Source organism: Panthera uncia, assembly GCF_023721935.1.
Source record: "Panthera uncia isolate 11264 chromosome E2 unlocalized genomic scaffold, Puncia_PCG_1.0 HiC_scaffold_20, whole genome shotgun sequence".
In the NCBI taxonomy this organism is placed as follows: Eukaryota; Metazoa; Chordata; class Mammalia; order Carnivora; family Felidae; genus Panthera; species Panthera uncia.
In genome coordinates, this window is record NW_026057589.1 from 14129085 (window position 1) to 14149155 (window position 20071).

The 20071-nt window shown below is 46.7% G+C and overlaps 1 protein-coding gene across 6 annotated transcripts in view; it reads right to left on the reverse strand.

The window, feature by feature from the left end:
• ADAT1 (adenosine deaminase tRNA specific 1) overlaps positions 1-20071 on the reverse strand; it is a 44575-nt gene that overhangs the window by 9147 nt on the left and 15357 nt on the right. For 2 of the 6 annotated variants that reach the window (XM_049622496.1, XM_049622494.1), the window contains 2 exons: positions 16329-16415; positions 15481-15685 (listed from right to left, as the gene is read on the reverse strand). In XM_049622496.1, coding sequence (XP_049478453.1) covers positions 16366-16415 — 50 coding nt within the window. In that variant the 3' untranslated portion in view covers positions 15481-15685; positions 16329-16365. Of the gene's footprint in view, positions 1-7344; positions 13740-15480; positions 15686-16328; positions 16416-20071 lie in introns of those variants that run through there. The other 4 variants (XR_007455877.1, XM_049622495.1, XM_049622493.1 and 1 more) reach the window with 3 other exon arrangements.

The following is a 20071-nucleotide window of genomic DNA, read 5'->3' on the forward strand; positions in this document are numbered from 1 at the left end:
TAAAACTCGAGATTTAAGAGGAAAGACAGAGTTGGCATTGTGAAATCACTTCATAATGCTTGTTTTTTTTCTATTTACAGTATGCCTCAAACTGCTGGATACTGAGGCATAAACAGGAATAAAAATGTTACCCTGTCTTTCAGAAACTTACAGTATGGGGATAAACCTATACATAAATCAATAATTACGAGCAATATTATAAAGTATTCTTGGAACAGAGGAAGGAGTAGCTATTATCTATGAAACAAAGTATTGAAGAAAGCAGTCTTATATGTAATAAAAAAATGGATTTGTCAATCTTGCCTTTAAAATGTAGCATCTGAATAAAGGTTTGAAAAGTTTTTAAAAAGTAGCATCTAGTTTCACCCAACTCTAGTCCTTAAAATACACTAGCAAGATTTTACAGATGAATTTTATCAAACTATGTAAAGAATCCTTAACCCTTTCTTAAGCTTACAGAGATTAGAAAAAGGGAATAATCACAAATTCATTTTGAGAATTAAAATCTTAATGCCCAAAACTTTGTAAGAGAGAAAAATTAGATCTCATTTATCAACAGAGAAAAATCCTAAATAAATTACTAGTATATAAAATTTAGTAGTGTACTAAAAAATCATGACCAGGTAGAGCTTAGCTCAAGAATGGGTTATATAGTCCATCATTATGTCTATGAATAAAATATTCCAAACTGGGGTGCCTGGATGGCTCAGTCAGCGAAGCATCCAACTCTTGATTTTGGCTCAAGCTCATGATCTCACGGTTGGTGGGATCCAGCCCCATGTCCTCGGGCTCTTTGCTGTCAGTGTGGAGCCTGCTTGGGATTCTCTCTCTCTCCCCCTCTCTCTCTGCCTCACCCTCACTCGCACGCATGCTCAACTCGCTCTTTTTTTTTTTTAAGTTTTTAAAATGTTTATTAAAATTATTTTATTTTATTTTTTTAATTTTTAAAGTTTATTTATTTTGAGAGAGAGAGAGAGAGAGACAGCAAGCAGGGGAGGGGGAGAGAGAGGAAGAGACAGAATCCCAAGCAGACTCTGTGCTGCACAGAGCCTGATTCAGGGCTTGAACTCATGAAACCAGGAGATCATGACCTGAGCTGAAACCAAGAGTCAGATGCTTAACTGACTGAGCCACTCAGGTGCCCCTGTTTATTTATTTTTGAGAGAGATAAAGAGAGAGAGAGAGAGAGAGAGAGAGAGAGAGAGACAAAGCATGAGTGGGGGAGGGGCAGGGAGAGAGGGAGACACAGAATCCGAAGCAGGCTCCAGGCTCTGAGCTGTCAGCACAGTGCCAGATGTGGGGCTCGAACTCATAAACGGTGAGATCATGACCTGAGCTGAAGTCGGACATTTAACCGACTGAACCACCCAGGCGCCCCTCTTTCTCTTAAAATAAGAAATAAACTTAAAAAAAAATACACCAAATTAATAACTGAAGGAGAAAAACTATATGATCATCTCATAGATGAAGAAAAAAACACCAGAAATAACTCAAAATCCATGCATAACTTTTAAAAAACCTCTTAGCAAATAGAAGGGTACTTCTTTAACTTGATAAAGGGAACCCATAAAAAATCTACAAATATGACTATTACCATTTTTTAAATGTTTGTTTAGTTAGAGAGAGAGTGCATGCACACACATGCTCTGGTAGGGCAGAGAGAGAGAGAAAGAGAGAGGGAGCAAGAGAGAATCCCAAGCAGGCTCTGTGCTGTCACTGCAGGGCTCAGACTCATAAATGGTGAGATCATAACCGAGCTGAAATCAAGAGCCAGATGCTTAACCAACTGATCCACCTGGGTGCCCCGACAGCAAATATTTAAAGCTACGGTAAATAAGGTAATATGACAGGTACTGATACTGGGATAGACAAGTACTCTAATGGAACAGAACCCAGAAATAGATCTGTATAGAAAACATACGTCAGAGGTGGCATGACAAATCAGGAGGGAAATGAAGAACCAGTCAACAAATACAAATTGTACTGTGAAGTCTGAGGGATGAACTTTGTGGCATGTGAACTTTATCTCAATATTCTCAATTAAAGCTGTTAAAAAAGACTGCTGTCACTGCTCTGCTTCTCCTCAACACTGTCCTGGCATAAAAGCAATACAGTAAGAGAGGAAAAGTAGATGAGAGGCATAAAAATCAGAAAGGAAGACTAAACTGTTCTTAAATGTAGACAGTGATAATCTACACAGAAAAATCCAAGAGAATCTGTAAAACTTAGAACAAGTCAGAAAGTTCAGCATGGTTGCTGGATATCAGGTGAGTTACAAATATGGATATTGTTTCTACATACCAGCTATAAACACTTAGGGAGTATAATAGGGAAAAAAGATCTCATTCTCAATAGGAGCGAAAATCTATAAGTGCAGAGGAATAAATTTAATGTCATATGCAAGACCTTCATGGAGAAAATGACAAAACATTATTGAAGGACACGAAAGATCTAAACAAAAGGACAGATACACTAATATACCATATTCGAGGATGAGAACACCCAATATTGTACAGATGCATATTGCTCCAGATTAACCTATACTACAATTCCAATAAAAATCCCAACCAGTTTTTGTTTGTTTGTTTGTTTTTTGTGGAATCTGACAACTGATGCGAAATCCAACTAGAAGAGCAAAAGGCCAAGAATAACCAAGAGGTGATGAGAAAAACAAGCTGGGGAGACTTATCTTAGCAGTAGTTAAGTAATTAACACTGCACCATATGGCAATAGAGACAGACAAATAAGCCAGGAAACACAACAGAAACCCAGAAACAGACCTGTGTTTAAAACATAACAGTGACGGGGGCACCTGGGTGGCCCAGTCAGTTAAGCATCCGTCTCTGGCTCAGGCCATGATCTCATGGTTCAGGGGTTCCAGCCCAATGTCCAGCTCAGTGCTGACGGTGTGGAGCCTGCTTGGGATTCTCACTTGCTCCTCTCTCTCTGCTCCCTCCCCACTCACACTTTCTCCCTCTCTCCTAATAAAAGAAATAAACTTAAAAAAAATGTTTTATATATATATATATATATATATACACACATATATGTATATGCCTATATATATATATTTCATGCCTTATATATATATACATAAGGCATGAAAATCAAAGGGAAAATGATGGATTAGTTAATTATATTCTGTAATTGGCTATATATGGAAAAAAAATGGATCCTGGGGCACCTGGCTGGCTCAGTTGGAAGAGTATGCGACTCTTGATCTTGGGTTCATGAGTTTGAGCCTCATGTTGGGTGTAGATAGAGATTAAATAAGGAAATACTAAAAAAAAAAAAAAAAAAAAAAAAAAAAATCCCCATATTACACCATGCAAAAAATAACAAGAGGAATTAAATATCTAAATGTGGAAAAGTAAAACCCACAAGAAGTTTAGAATATCTATGGCCTTGGACAAGGGAGGGAGTTCTTAGTCAAGATACAAAAGTACAAATGATAAAAGGAAAAGCTGATAACTTTAAGTACATTAAAATTTTTAATTAAAAAATGACTTTTGTACAAGAAAAAAGTACTATAACAGAATAGGAGCCACAGAGTGATCACATTTGCAACAGGTATAAATTTAAAAAAAAATTTACATCCAGAGTAAATAAAAAACTCTTCCAATGAATAAGATAGAACAGCCCAATTAGAACAACAGGCAAAGGAGAACAACAGAAAATCCTTAACTTTACTCAAAGCCACTGTGTCTGTGGCACATTGCACCAACTCTAGAGAGTGCTTTTCACAAAGATTACAGTGTGAACAGTGCCCCCTACAGTTGTGCAGTGCATAAGCTCTATACTAAAAGATACAGTCTCACACTGGTTGTATCTGTGGCACTGTGGAAATGCAATGGAAAGCAAACTATGGGATATCATTGCACACTCCTCAAACTGGCCAAATTACGTTGCAGCATATAAAAATGGTGGGAGGATGTGAAACATCTGGAATTCTCATAAACTGCTTCTGTGAGTGGAAGTTGGTACCATCACACTGGAAAGCAATTTCACAATATCCAGTGAAATTAAAAATGCAGATAACCCATGACTTAGCAAAGTCCACGTCTAGGTATATAGCCTAGAAATATCCCCACCCATGTATAATATTCATCAACAGGACAATAGAGGGGATGCTATGTGGTATATTCATATAAAGGAAACTACAACAGCAGTAAAGTGAATGCGCTACAGCTACACGTGTCAACAGAAACAGACCCCCGAAATGGTGCTGATGAAGGAAAAAAGCGAGATGCAGAAACAGCATGATATCATCTCTATCAAATTTAAAAACATGCAGAATAGGGGCGCCTGGGTGGCTCAGTCGGTTGAGCGTCCGACTTCAGCTCAGGTCACCATCTCACAGTTCGTGAGTTCGGGCCCCGCGTCGGGCTCTGGGCTGATGGCTCGGAGCCTGGAGCCTGCTTCCGATTCTGTGTCTCCCTCTCTCTCTGCCCCTCCCCCATTCATGCTCTGTCTCTCTCTGTCTCAAAAATAAATAAACATTAAAAAAAAATTTTTTTTTAAACATGCGGAATAATCGTACGTATTACTTATAGATGCAGACGTACGTAATGGAAGCAGAAACCACACAACTGAGGGTGGCTACCTAACGGAGGGGAACAGCCTCAGGGAGGCAGGAGGTAAATGTGGGGGCTCAAAAACAACTAGTCCTATTTTATTTCTCCACAAAATAAAAACACAAAGCAAATGTAGCAAGATGGTTACCACTGATTGTGTGGTGGGTGTTATTCTTTTTATTGTTATGTTTGAAGTATTCCGTAGCTTTTTGTTTCTAAGTTACACCGGCAAGAACAGAGACCGGGTCCTTCTCGAGGAAGAGCACAAGGGGGACTCGATCCCTCACTTCCGCTTCCCTCCTCGGCCCAGGAGAGGTTAGCTCCTACTTCCCTGACCCTGTACTTGCTGAGGATGCCAAAAATAACCTTGTCCCCCAGTGGGGGAGGAGATTATTCCCCCCACCCACCCACCCCCACCCGGCCTTGAAGCTACTAACTGGCTGGTCACACTCTTCTCTGTGCTTCTCCGCTTTCTCCTGAGCTCTCCATGGCCTCCAGGGCTCAGGCCAGGGTCCATGTTTCTTCTCTTTCTACCCACATTCTCTCTGGATGATTTTACCTTAACTCACATCTTCAAGGACTTCCTAGAAATAGATGGCCCCCCCATCTCTGTCTGCAGTCCATCTGTCTCTCCTGAGCCCCGAACCACTCCCTTCAAAGTGCCCACCCCTGGTCCTTATCCCGAGGTAGTACTCGGAAACTGAGCTCATCATCCTCGGCTTGCGGCTCCTCTTCCTGGGTCCCCTACCCGATACGTGGCACCACATTCCGTCCGTCCTGTCACCCAGCAGTAACCCGGGAGCATCCTCCTTCCTTCCTCCCTCCTGCTCATCCCCTACCTGCAACCAGCCAATCAGCCCCACTGGCTGCTGGGTATTTCTCTGCTTGGTCCTCTCCGTATGGCTCCTGACACCATTACTGTCTGGGCTTCAGCATTCCTCTTTTAATGACTCCAGTAACCCCCCCATCTGTGGTCTCCCCGCCACCATCCCTGCCCCTGCCATTCTAGCCTCCCTGCCGCAGAGAAGAGCGATCTTTCTAAAATGCCGCTTCCATCCCAACACCCTTTTCTCACCATCCCTGAAGTGCTGAGTCTTCAGGAGAAGACCCCAAGTCCTCTCTGACTTGCCCCAGGTGCCCCTCGAGCTCCTCATACTCCGCCAGCCCAGTCGTGCCCTGCTCTCCTCGCTGGCCTTTGTATGTGGTGACTGAACCTCAGATCTTCTCGCAAACTGTCCCGCAGGCGCCACCATTTCTCTTTGCCCGCTAACCCGTGATCCTACCGTCCGCCTTGCGCCCCTCCCCCAGTTGGGTGTTAGGTCTCTATCACGGCCACCGTCACACTGCGCTGTTCCACCGTGAAGGCACCTGCCCGTCTTCCCCATTGGTCAAGGAGGAACAAGAGGACCGTCCCTATCCCTGCACCTCTGGCGCGCAGCGTCATGCCTGCCATGCTGATGGTGTTCAGAAGGCACAGGGGGCTGGTCGACCTGGGGCCGAGAGCCTATGTAACAAGCACTGACGCGTCTTAATTTTGCAGCAGTGGCTGAAACACACGGTGGCCACAGGGAGGGCACGGGGCAGCTTTGGGCACCCAGGCACCAGTCCCAATGGTGGCCCAAGGATCTCCAAGGAGAATTTGGAAGGAGGCAATGTCAATTTTCTTATTCTCAGAAGGCTTGCTTGCTCTTCATTAGACCAAATGTCGGAACGCTTTAAAAAGTGCAATTGGCTCCCCTTTTCATCTTGATTTCCTTAGGGAGGAAAACCCCAATCCTGGCGGTTGACATCAGGGAGGCAAAGCCACAGTTAGTGGGAGGATCTATAGATACCTCTGTGATCAACAGCTTCGCTTCCTCACCCCGTTGGCAGCTGGAGAGAGGCCTCTGCTTCCAGATGTGGAGCGGAGATGGTCTGTGCTGGCAAACGCGCGTGCCTGGTGTGCAGCGAGAGGCTCCACAAACACGTGTCCAGTAGGCTCCTCCTAAGGACAGTCTCTTAGGTTTATTAGCAAAAGCTCTGGAAATCAGGATTCGCCAACTCTAGAGTCACTTGTGAGCTAAAATACCAAGGATGGCGTTTCCTGTGTGCCGGCTAGGCGGCCCTCCTCATGGCTGTGTTCTACGTGATCTGATCTTATCCCTGAGACCCTGTTGCTGGGGCAGCGTTGCCCTCGCTTCAAAGAGTTCGACGCTGACACTCTGAGAATGTTCTGACCGATTCGAGATCACACAACCAGTACATCCTGGAGCCGCACTTCCAAGTCATGTCTATGGCCACAACCCATCCTTGCCCTGCTAGGTCAGAGGATACGCATCGAAGGCCTGTGTCTCTCTGTGGCCCCTAGACATAAAAGTAAACATCCAGATTCTGAACATCTGCCAACAATCAGCTGGAACAAAATAATGGCACCTCACTGGACAAGGAATACACTTCTCAGCTCACTGCACCTACTTTCTTTACAAAGTTTCCTACTCCTGGAAATATTTGGGTTTGCAACCATTGCACCATAGTTTATGCACCTTCCTTCCTTCCTCCCTCCCTCCCTCCCTTCCTTCCTTCCTTCCTTCCTTCCTTCCTTCCTTCCTTCCTTCCTTCCCAGAGCGAGCGAGCAAACAGCAGAGCGGCAGAGAGAGGGAGAGGGAAAGAGAATCCCAGGCAGGCTTCACACTGTCAGCGGAGAGCCCGACACGGGGCTCAAACTGATGAACCGTGAGATCATGACCTGAGCAAAAGCCAAGAGTCTGATGCTTAACCAACTGGACCACTCAGGTGCCCCACCATCCATTTTAGAACAGAATTCCTCCAAACCGTATGGAAGCAAAAGACTGACCCATGTCGGCCCTCATCTTTCGTGAAGGAGGCAAAGAGATGGGCTGCACGGCCTGGTCTGCCCGTGTCCACACAGGCGAGTGAACGCTGTGGTCTGGATCTGGCCACTCTATCGCCCCGAAGCCTTGTTTCTCCCACTGCCAGCTGGTTTCTCAGCCTGGCAGTTATGATGGGCCAAGGACAGAGGGGGGTTCACCGTGGTACTGGATAAACCAAGAACAAAAAGTATAGCGTGGAAACATCGGCTGAGGGGGCGCCTGGCTGCCTCAGTTGGAGCAGGCGACGCTTGATCTCGGGGTTATGAGTTCGAGCTCCATGTTGGTCTTAAAGATTGCTTAAGGAAATAAAAAAAATTACACACACACACACACAAAAACCCCAGCCGAAAAGGGACTCACTGGAGGTCAAAACGGTCCATAAGGAATAGTAATAAAAAAGGAATCTGGTGAAATCTTGGCAGGGATGAGGGAATGTACATCGAGAAGAGCTCTTTTCTCTCAAATAACAGAATCGAATTCAACCAAGCCACGGGTGAACTGGATTGCGTGAGCACCATTGCCGAGCGAAGCTTGGGTTGCCCACGGTATAATTTCTCAGAGATCTCCTGAGGTTGCACAGAAAGGTCTTGTTGTTGAACTGACGGGGGATGCTGGGAATGGGCCCTGTTCTCCTGCTCTGTTGTCAGGTTGGTTTCACCACCCAGGGGCCCACCGTACCTCTCCCCATGGAGACACTGCTGGGTTTCAATGCGCTTTTCATTCTCTTGGCTGCCTGAGCAAACAGCCATCACTGTTTCCATTGTGAGCTCTTCTCCTTTTGGAGCCAAGCCCAAGTTCAGGGAACATGTGCTTGAGACCAACATTTGGCAGCCTGGGTCCCCACTTGGAGTGACTCTGTCTTTGCCTTTTTCCTATTAAGACACTTTGCTGAATTTGGAGACTGGAAAGCAATGCTGAACGCGCTTAGTTCTAAAAGCTGGTTCCTACCCCTGCTGGCTCGTTAGTAGACGAGACAAAAAACCCACACCCAAATTCAGAACCCGAGTTATTAGGTGAAGACACAGAGTTATTTCCATCCCTCTCTAGTTACTAACATGCCTGAGGCCATTCGTATCTCAAAGCGCCCATGGGCTCAGTTTCCTGGAGAAAATTTCTCGTTGCGTTATTTACCACGTTAAGAATTTCTATGAGAAGTCCTACCTCACACTTGAAAAAACTAAGCATCCTAATTGCTGGGACCCCATTTGGTACAACCGGTGACAGGTTAGAAGTCAGAGATTAAATATTTTCCCCACACCCACATAGAAGTAATGGTAGAGTTGGTACTAGAACATGATTACTTGGTTAAGTGACTCTTGATTTCAGCTCTGGTCATGATCGCACGGTTGGTGAGTACGAGCCCCACGTCAGGCTCTGCGCGGACAGTGCAGAGCCTGCTTGAGATTCTCTCTCTCCCTTTTACTCTGCCCCTGCCCCTCCCCGTCTCGTGTGCGCGTGCGCTCTCTCTCAAAATAAACTTCTAAAAAAAGATGATTAAAAAAAAGAACATAATTACTTAAATATCCAGATCAAAGTTTATTCTACCATAGCAAATAACAGGACTAGGTTTTTGGTTTGGGTTTTTTTTTTTTTTTTTACATTTTTAAGTTGACGTATAATTACACACAATAAAATGCGCAGAGGGTTTAAGTGGAGAGTTTAATACATCCTGACAAATATTGACACCCATGTCATCAACACTTCAATCCAAACAGATTATTCCCCAAATCCCAGAAAGTCCCCTTAGGCCCTTTTTCCCTCAACTCCCATCCCCCATCTTCCTCCACCAGGCAACAACCACTCTTTGATTTCTATCCCCCTTGATTACTTTTAGTGTGTCAGACACACATTTTAGTGTGTCTGCACATTTGGACCACAGGTGCTACTTGAGATTTGTTTTGGATCCACGCCTTCCAGGAAGTCAGTCTTAACCCCAGTACAGACACATTTAGGTTTGAAGGGATTCACGTTTGCGAGATGTGAAGGCCAACTACGATTCCTCAGTATGCGGTCCAAAAAGAACTTTGGAAAATAAAGTTTTCTTCACACTCTCTGCTTTCCTGGCTCTTTCTGTATCCCGCTTCTCCTTCAGGACAGCTGTCTTTGGGAAGACCTGCTTGAGCCCTTTAAAGGGAGCACACAGGCACATCTTCCTACTTAGAAGCCACCTCCTGGTTTTGGTGACCTTCCTGCCTCACTGGGCCTCCTCTCACCAGCTCATCTGGCTTCCCCACGGGCATCACAAGAGGACGGTGGTAGTTGAAAACTCAGCGTTGTCCTAAACCACTTAACTAGCTAGCAAGGGAACCGGGTTTTAGAAACTGGAAAACTCTGGCTAAGGCTTGCTCAGAACACTGTCTTAAAGCCAACAAGTATTGCCAAGGTCCAGGTGGAGGCGGCTTTCCACCAGCCACAGACACGGCCAGATCAGACGGGCCTGCTTCTCTTCCAGGCCGAGCTGGCAGCCAGCGTGGGTCATTTTCTCCGTAGCGGCTTCATTTCCCCAGACGGTGAGCTAATGCTTGGCATTAGCAAACTCCATAAAACAAGGCATTTCACCCCGTGCTTTAAGGCAGAAATGACTACATGGAATATACACACACACTTATTTAAATCGAGCCACATTTTTAAAAGTCTGAAGAAAAATAGTTAAAAATTATGCAAACATAGACACATCAGAATCCACTTGTGAACAAGAACAAAGGAATGATGCTGGAGCGTAAACTTCCCTCAAGAGCCAAATTTCAGAAGACGTTTTGTTAGACCACCCTCTGGAATTACAAGCGCAGCTGCCTAAAATCTGTTGGGGGAGTCCCTCTTCCTGTACAATGCCACTTCTGAGGACTTTCTGCTGTTTCGATAGTTTAAAATACAGAAACGGTTTTCTGTTTTTTACAAATGTTTATTTTTGAGAGAGTGAGAGAGCAAGCAGGGGAGGGGCAGGGAGAGGGGGACAGAGGATCTGAATTGGGCTCCGTGCTGACCATGAGATCGCGACCTGAGCCGAAGTCAGACGCTTAACCCACTGAGCCACCCAGGTGCCCCTTACATAGTTTTTTAAAAAGCCACCTCCCCACCCCTGTCCCCCTCCCCCCCAAAAAAAAGAAAGAAAGAAAAGAAAAGTGAAACAAAGTTAACTGTGTACAGATTTGGAGCAGTAACCACAAAAGGAGGTGTTTCATGAAACCTGAAAACACAATCTCTAGATCAGGGTTTCTCAGCCTCAGCACTACTGATACTGTGGGCCAAATCCTCCTTTGTTACGGGGTTTGTCCTGTGCACTGCAGCATGTTAGCAGCATCCAAGGCTGGCAACGCTTGGCCCATACTGTCACACATCATTTCTGGGGGAATTCAGTGCTGTGTGTGCAACTCCACGGGAGACAGTTTTTAAATGCAGGAGGAGAGGACGTGCCAGGCCACAAGGAGTCACACGGAGAAGCACCAGGGTGGGTCAGGAGGCAGAAGGAGCGAGGACGTGCGCACAACAGCCGTTATTGTAAAGGGGAGGAAAGGACGGGGCAGGGTAAGCAGACTTGGGACTGGCTAGTTGGACTCATTTCAGTGGTCTCTGAGGCACAAGGGCTGTCCCTGGTTTTCTGGTACCTGGACCTGAGGCGATCAGGGCAGGTGGAGTGTGGCCCAGAGTGGGAGAGCCCCATAAAGCACGTGGCTGGGTATGAACTCTGGAGGGCTTACTTTCTTTTCTTTTCTTTTTTTAATGTTTATTTATATTTGAGACACAGAGAGAGGCAGTGTGCAAGCAGGGGAGGGGCAGAGAGAAAGATGGAGACAGAATCCGAAGCAGGCTCCAGGCTCTGAGCTGTCAGCACAGAGCCTGATGTGGGGCTTGAACAGACAAGTCGTCAGATCATGACCTGAGCTGAAGCTGAAGCCAAACGCTTAACCAACTGTGCCACCAAGGTGCCCCTGGAGGGCTCAGTTTCAATCTTTTACTATCTCTGGGAGTTGGCTAGCCTCCGTGGGCAGTCTCTCCAGGGTGAGCAAGGCCCTGGATGTCAAAGCATCAGAAGCACATGGTTGATACAGGGAGGATAGAGTCTTGCACCTGGACTGTGCCCGTGTGCCTTTTCTCTCTGCCAACGTTAATTTGTGTCCTTTCAGGGGCACCTGGGTGGCTCAGGTCATGATCTTGCAGTTTGTGAGTTTGAGCCCACAGTTTGAGGCTGTCGGAACAGAGCCTGTTCCGGATTCTCTGTCTCCCTCTCTCTCTGCCCCTCCCCCGCTTGCGTGCGCCACACGCTCTGCTCTCTCTCAAAAACGTTCAGGGCACTTGGGTGTCTCAGTCCGTTGAGAATCTGACTTCAGCTAAGGCCATGATCTTGTGGTCCATGAGTTCAAGCCCCACGTGGGCTTGGTGCTGTCAGCCTGTCAACACGGAGCCTCCTTCAGATCCTCTGTCCCCTTCTGTCTGCCCCTCCCCCACTTGCCCTCTCCCCCCCAAAAAATATTTAAAAAAAAAGATTAAAAAAATCTGTATCCTTTCGCTGAAATAAATAATAACTACAACAGTTTTGCTGCATTCCATGAGTGTCCAGTGAACCATCAAACCTGAGGGTGGTCTCGGGGATCCCTTGCACTGCTGCTAAAACCATGAGCTGAAAGGGTGACTAGGAACTTCCTACCGGGATAGATAAGATGAGCCCACTGAGCCCACTGCGAACTCACTGAAAGTAGGACAACCAGATGTCCTGTTCCTCTTGATGTGGTGCAACAGAAGTACGCAGAATCACCTAAGAAGCCCTAGGACTGGGGTGAGGGTGGGGCTGACTGAAAATGGGGAGTGCCTGGCTAATGGGAACCATACTGGGTCGATGAGGGTCCCCCTCCTCTGACAGAGAACAAAAATGTTCTACAATTATGGTGATGGTTGTACAACTCTGTGGATATACTAAAAGCCACTAAATTGTATACTCTCAATGGGTAAATTTTATGGAATGTAAATTATATCCCAATAAAGCTGTTATTAAAAAACATTTAAAGCCATACAAGAATGACAGGGCGCCTGGCTGGCTCAGTCGGTGGAGTGTGTGACTCTTGATCTGGGGGTCATGAGTTCAAGCCCCATACTGGGTGTAGAGACTACTTACGAATAAAATCTTAAAAGAAAAAAAAGCTATACCAAGATACTAAAGGACTTTGAGAAGAGCTTTGGATAATCCTGACACGGAGAACTTCCCTTTCCATCAATAATTTAAGGAGCAGAGAGGTTGAGAGTTAAATATTAGATAGTGGTTAAAAGAGGATGGGTAGCTAGGTCTGCTGCTGATTTGCTATACGGACTTTTGGCCTTTTAGACAGAACTCTTTCATTTGAAAGCCACAGACAACCTACTCAGATAGGCTTAACCCAAACAGCCGTAAGAATTTATCTCACATACTTGAAGTCCAGGCTGGGCACTGGCTTCAGGCATCCAAACAAGGTCACGGGAGCCGATGCTTTTGGCTGTTTCCTGTTTTCTTGCCTTCATTCTCAAGCTGGCTGCCTCTGTGTGGAGGCAAAGGCAGCCACAGACAGTCCCACGAGTCTGTGGTCCTTGGAGCTTCTGATCCGAGAGGAGACAGCATCTTTCCTGCTCGCCCTGGCAGTAGTTCCAGGATTGTATGGCGCTGCCTCACAATCTGAGAGCTGGGGAGTGAGGTTTGCTTCAGCCACGTCCCACGGATAGAGCAGGAAAGGATGACCTTCCGAGGGAAGAAACGGCACATGTCCACTATGCCAAGGGAAGCTCTAAAACTTGCAGAGGTCCGGACACCATCTCAGCCCAAGAAATACTTGCCAGATCAACGTGGGAACACACAGAACGGAGCTGCTGCAGAGTACCTTTCAAGTGTCACATTCCAAGTTCTTACTCCATGTTTTAGAGAAGCAATAACACACGTTAGGACAGATGCCAAGGGCATCAGCGAGGTGATGTTTTAGCAGAGAGAGATACTTCAGTCAAGTATGGATAGTTCCATGTTTCAGGATTCTGTCCATATTACCCAGAAGAGATATGTCACTCTGGTAGATGGCAGACTTTTTTTTTCCTGACTCAGCCACAAGAAAAGCTAAGGCTTGTCCAGCACAAAGGAAGAAGCCGTCCAGTGTGAGCAGCTGAAAAACACTCTGCTACTAATAAGCTCTTTGCAGTTTGCCCTTCTTATTTAAACTGGTGATAATCCGGTGGGTTTCTGATCCAGGATCCAAAGGCCTGCTTTCGGAGCGCACTCCAGGCTTCCTGGTAAGTAGACGCAGCCTCCTTGTACTCGTGGTAGGTCTCTAGCTTCTGCGCCCTAATGCACACACACCGCCAAGCACACAGGTTCTCACTGATCAGCTCAACATGGTGGCCAACTGAGCAATCAGCTGGACAGATGTCTAAGCAGAGACTAGGAACAGATCTAGGAATGGGAGGATTTTGGTATGCTTTCCAACAGCTACTCTCTCTCCAATGTAGGAAATTCACTAGAAAGCAACACGGATTGAAACAGGGGAGAAAAGGGGGCACCTGGGTGGCTTAGTTAAGCGTCCGACTCTTTTGCCTCAGGTCCTGATCCCATGGTTTGTGAGATCGAGCCCCATGTTGGGCTCTGTACGCTGACCGCACTGACCACGTGAACGCTACTTGGGATTCTCTCTCTCTGCCCTCCCTCCCCTGCCACGCTTGCGTGTGAACTCTCTTAAAATAAATAATCATTAAAAAAAACCCAGGTGAGAATAAACAATGCTAGTCTTGTCTGGTCCTCCTGGTATCAGATAACAAGAATAACTATCTACTTTTTGGTTTAAAGAGTTCTGGGAAATGGCTTACTGCACAGTCCCGTTCCCTGTAAGACCCAGATAGGACTCATGGATGCCCCCCCTTGGCTTACCTATGACGGACCCTCAAACTCCCATTCTCTGTCTCATAATGACTAGCTGAACTGTTTCCATCCACACGCCAATCTCGACAAAATTCTTGCTTCCTTGACCAACATTAGTTATGCTTCTGTCCTTCTCCCAACCCTGAACTATGACCCACCCTCAGCCTGAGCCAGCATCACAATATGCAGGGACCTATTCTTAATGGCTCCTCCTGACAATTGACTGATCTCAAGAAAAGATGTTTCCTGTCTACTCGTCCCATCACACCAACTGCGCATTCCATGCCCCCTGCCCCGTTCTTTCCGGCCTTGTTCACTGCTCCCCACAAAGGGCTACTCCTTCCCGCCTGCCCTGGAGGCTTATAGACCTTAGGACTGGAGTGTCTTTGCTATGGCATCAGTCCTGCTGCTGCTGTTAACAGCCCCTCTCTTACTGCAATGATCCTTTTGAGTAAAGTCTCTCCTGACCTCAGTCCAGATTTGTTTTCACCGACACATAAAATGTATGGAAACCTCCTGGTCAGTTTGATTCATTTTTCCAGACAAAAAAACAAGCAGAGTGACTCCTGACCAAACTGACTGGAGGGCATCACTACCAACAGCAGTACGCATGACGGTGATAACAAGTGTTCAGCCTCTTCAAATAGCCTTTTCTAGCAACACCTTGGCTTCCCCTCTGCTGTACAATAAAGAATTTGGCCGGTCTTGTTGCCGGTTCCTGGGAGGGAACCTTCAAACCGCCAGGATTTCCCAAGGGGTAGAAATGTCTTTGTTGGGGCGCCTGGGTGGCTCACTTGGTTGAGCGACTGACTTCGGCTAAGGTCATGATCTCACGGTTTGTGAGTTCGAGCCCCGCGTCGGGGTCTGTGCTGACAGCTCAGAGCCTGGAGCCTGCTTCGGATTCTGTGTCTCCCTCTCTCTCTGCCCCTCCCCCACTCATGCTCTGTCTCTCTCTGTCTCAGAAATAAACATTAAAAAAAAAAAAAAGAAATGTCTTTGTTATTCATGGTGGACCCCTCTGATCACACCTGAGTTTATACTTAACGAGGTGACTCCTGGTGGGCCCTAGAGACATCTGGATGGGGCTGGCCCTGCCAGAGAGACTAACCACAGAGTGGAGTTGGTCTGACCTCCTGATGGGAGGGGAAGATGGAGAATGAGTTCAGTCACATCATGTGGTCAATGAGTCATTCAGGTGTATGTAACACGAGCACAGGGAAGACACTGGACGCTGAAACTTGGGTCCCCTTCTGGTTGGTGACACACAGTGATGTGCTGGAAGGGTGACACATCCTGAGACACAGACGAATTGTGTTTGGTACCCTCTCAGACTGTGCCCTGTGTGTCCCTTCTTTTAGCTGGTCCTGATCTATATTCTTTAGAATAAAAAGTAATTGTAGGTATAGTGCACTCCTGAATTTGAGTTGTTCCAGTGAATTAGTGAACTTAAGGGGGTAGCAGGAGCCCCTGAGTTTGCAGTCAGTGGTCCCAAGCGTGAGGGGCTTGGGGGCCCTGGAGCTTGCATCTGGCGTATGAAGTGAGGGCACTGACCTTGAGTAGCTAAGTGTCTGGACTGGACTACCCACCCACCGGCCCCTGGAGCGGTTTTATAGTTCTCTACATTCCTCTTTGGGAGCAATTTCAATTGTAAAGCTGCAGCAGAGGAAGAGAACAGTGATGTTCCTAATAGACTCTATTGCCCTCTAAGCAATAGGGCCAGCCCCATATGTCTGCCCTGCCTTCCACCTGGAGGGGGGCGAAGGGGGGGCCTGGAGCAGACCAAGCCCCAATTCCCCCCCAGTCTTCTGTAACCCTGCACCACTAAACCACCCCTCCTGTACACCTCAGATCTGCACCTGCAATCGGAGCCCGGGGGACAGAGGCACATGCGGGTGATAACTAAGTGCCCACTGGCCCATTGAGCACCACTCCTGCCAAAGCTTCCTGCCATTTGTAAACCAGAATTAAACCACAAGTCGTCCTAAATATGAAAAAAAAAAAATGGGTCAACAGAGTCACCTGAGGGAGTCTGGCCACTTGTCCTCTGAAATACTGCTTAGCAGTTTCTGAAATGATCTAAAGAGTTCCACTTTGCTGATTTGGGATCTGTTTGGAAAGATAAGACAAAGAAGATTTTTAATGAGTGTTTGATATACACCAGGCCCCTGTCAGGGACACCGGGCTTCCCCTGGTATCTTTCTTAAATTTGAACGTGCAGGAACGCCCCCCCCCCCCACCTGTTCTTCACATGAAGAAAACGTAGACCTGATTGGGGTGAGGTTAACAAAGTGAATCTCCTCTTAAGAAATGTCATCAGCCGTGAAATCATGAAGGTGACAGTCTCAAATGGGGTGACAACAGAGGTGGGATTACTAAATTCCCCCCAGGACCCCTGCCAGCCATGCTGGGCTACTTCTTCCTAAGGGCGCCGGCCCTGTGGGTGATACCGCTCACGACACTGAAGCTGGGTTTCAAGCTTGAGTGGTGCTCCCCACGTGAACCACGGTTACAAAGTCCACTCGGACAAGCACCGGAGGCAGAGCCTCCAGACTCCCCTGCGGGCACTGTGGGCCTTCCTTTGCTTCTAACATGAAGCTTCGTGCAGGCCACAGCTCGGGACAGTGAAGGAAGTGAGTGCGGATTCCTCACCAGCCCAACTGGGCTCTCCTGGCTCTGCCCATCCAGGCTGCCGGGATCTGGACCGTGTGCGCCTCCTTCTTTCCTCACTATACGTGGTTCACGAGCTGATGCAGAGGCAGACGTGTGTGCCAAGAAGGTGCTGTCTCATCTTCACACACCGTACCCTTCCCCGTCCTCACAGACTGTCCATGTGAGCTGTCCATCAGCTCGGACCCTGTGGCCACAGTAGGTATATGTGAAGTAGGGAAGTGTATGTTCTGCCAGAGAGTTCCCTCACCTGGCGGGCACTGAGGCTACACTGCAGCAATCATCGCTTAGCGGGGGTCCTGAGCCCTCACACTCTCCCTGGGCTTGAACTGGGCCCGAGTGGCTGCCGGCGCTTAGGAATGTAAGGTTCCTTTAAAGGTAAAAAGAAAACCCAAAGCCAAGAAACTAATGAAACTTATCTCATTAACAGATTAAAAAGAAATGTAATGTCATTATGAGGAAAAAATGTGCAGAGAAGCACTTGTGAGAATTCAACAGTCACAGAATGATTTAAAATCTTTTAGCAAACGAGGACTAGGAAAGACAGCATTTACATTCATAAAGGGTATCATTAAAAACCTATAGCAAATTCATGTCCTTAAAATCAAGAATAAGACAAGGGCATCGAGGTGCCTGAGTGGCTCAGTCGGTTAAGCGGCCGACTCCGGCTCAGTTCATGATCTCGCGGTCCGTGAGTTCGAGCCCCGCATCGGGCTCTGTGCTGACAGCTCAGAGCCTGGAGCCTGCTTCGGATTCTGTGTCTTCCTCTCTCTCTGTCCCTCCCCCATTCGCGTTCTGTCTCTCTCTGCCTTTCAAAAATGAATAAATGTTAAAAAAAAAAAAAAGACAAGGGCATTGCTTTCACAGCTTCTTGAGACCAGCTCTGAAAATGTTTCCAGCATTCTTTCCTCTGGAGGAACAAACAGCACTTTCTCTTATGAATGTTTCTGGCCTAAGCGAATGGCCTTGTGAGTGATGTTAAGGTATTATATCTATACAGACGGGGGATGCTGGGAACCACTCCTCTGCTGAACAAGAACTCCCTCCAGAGAAGAAAGGCCTTTCTCAAGACCTAATCAACAGCAGAACAGAGTGGCCATACTCGTAATTCCTCTGCCAATGAGACCTACTCAGTAATAACCACTCATGTCATTTGTGGAACATAACAATCCTCCTGGCTGCTAGCTACTTCTCTCCAAGGAGCCCTGGTTCCTTTCAGCAGCAACAATTATGTTCTTAGATATTAGGCTCTCCCTGGTAAGTTGGTTGACATTGCTGGTTGGGGCATCAGAGAGCTAGGAAAATTATATATACGTAAACAATTTCTTAAAGATGACACAGGTTTACATAGGTGTTCTTAATCTAGCCCTATCTTTTAACATATTTAGGCACACTTAGGGTTGTTGTTGTTGTTATTGTTGTTGTTTTTAACCCCTCATGCTTTTCTTTTATAATCCAATAAGCCACGTAAATGATGTCTCCAGGATGCTCTGGGGTGGAATAAGGATTTGCCACTTTAGGGACAAGAGCAAAATGAAGCTTCTTGAAAATGAGGGTCTTTTACCTGGTGTCTGTTATCATCGCGTTGTTTGGAAAAGAACACAAAGACTTAAGTATTTTCTTCTCGTATTGTGTTAGCATATTAAATGTCTCTAACATCCGTCTGCTTTCATATGCCCCGTGGTGGTAAAGAAGGTGGTCCTAGGATGCCAGGGCTTGGGAATGAGCAGTGAGAGAACCTGCTCTCTCCCCAGCAGCTGTAACTCTTTAGAATAAAAGAAACGCTGACTCTTCTGCACATAACATGAAGCTTCACTGGGCAACTGAAGGGGAAACCAACCTTAACAAGGTGTTTGCTGCGAGCCTGCACCACATTCGCTTTCACTTCTCACCACGTTCCTGGGTGACACATACTCTTAGTTACCCTTGCTTTGCTGTTGGGGAAACGGAGGCTCAGAGAAGTAAAGTAATTTGCCAAGGTGTCACACACTGGAGAGGAAGGGAGCTAGGAATTAAACATCAGTCTCTTGGACTGCAAAGCTCCTGCTCTTTCCCCCATACACTTCTTCCCTGCAAGGAGTCTGCCTCCTAAATGGAGAGACACCTACACCGCATCAGGGACCTCAGATCATCTACTCCAACATCCTCATCTTACAGATATGGACACACGGAAGCCCGGAATGCAACTGGACTCGTTCAAAGTCATGTGGGTAACGGGAGCCAGAGCGAGCTTGGGAACATGAGGTACTCCTCATCAACAGAAAGCACTGACATATCGGTATAAGCCAGAGAATATAGCACTACAGGAGTTTGAAGAGAGGTTCCAGGAGGCAGCGAACCTGGACGTTCTGGACCTACAACAACCAGAAGGCAGTGGTGGTTGAGCTGAACGTTCAAGGTAAAAGAGGGTGTGGACTCCTAGTGAAGAAGAGCATTTAGACCTTAGCGAAGCACAAACAGGAGCCACCGTCAGGTGGGTGGGGCCAGGGGGAGCTGCTGTGGGCCTGTCGCTGCCGTAGAGCAGAGCTGGAACTCTGCAGGAAACATGGTCCCGGTGAAGGCAGGACCTGCTCTGCTCACACACCCTGGTCTGTGGCTGAGAGCTGGTCCCTTGGGAGATGCAAACAGTGGCCTGAAACTAGGAGGTCCTCGGGGGAAAAACTGGTCCCAAAACCTCCACCCCTAACAAGTTTGTTAATATCACTCAATTCAACAGCCTGGGCTAACAGGAAAGGGTCTGGGTCTGCAGACTGGGCCATCTGGACCCTGCTGAGTGGCTGCAGAGAACAAAACCTTCTTTTTTAAGGTCTAAAACTATATAAGTTATTTTTGTCTGTGTTGAGGCTGGCAAATAAGCATATTAAAAAGAAGAAACAAATCCACCTGTGAACTTTAATTATAAAATTTCTTTTTAAGGACATAGTAAAGAAATGGAAAAGCAACTCAAGAGTGAAAAGAACTACAGTTGACCCTTGAATAACATGGGTTTGAACTGTGTGGGGTCCAGTGACACAAGGATTTTTTTCAATAAATACAGTATTATACATGTCTTTTCCTTATGACTTTTGTAATAACATTTTTCTGGTTTGCTTTAT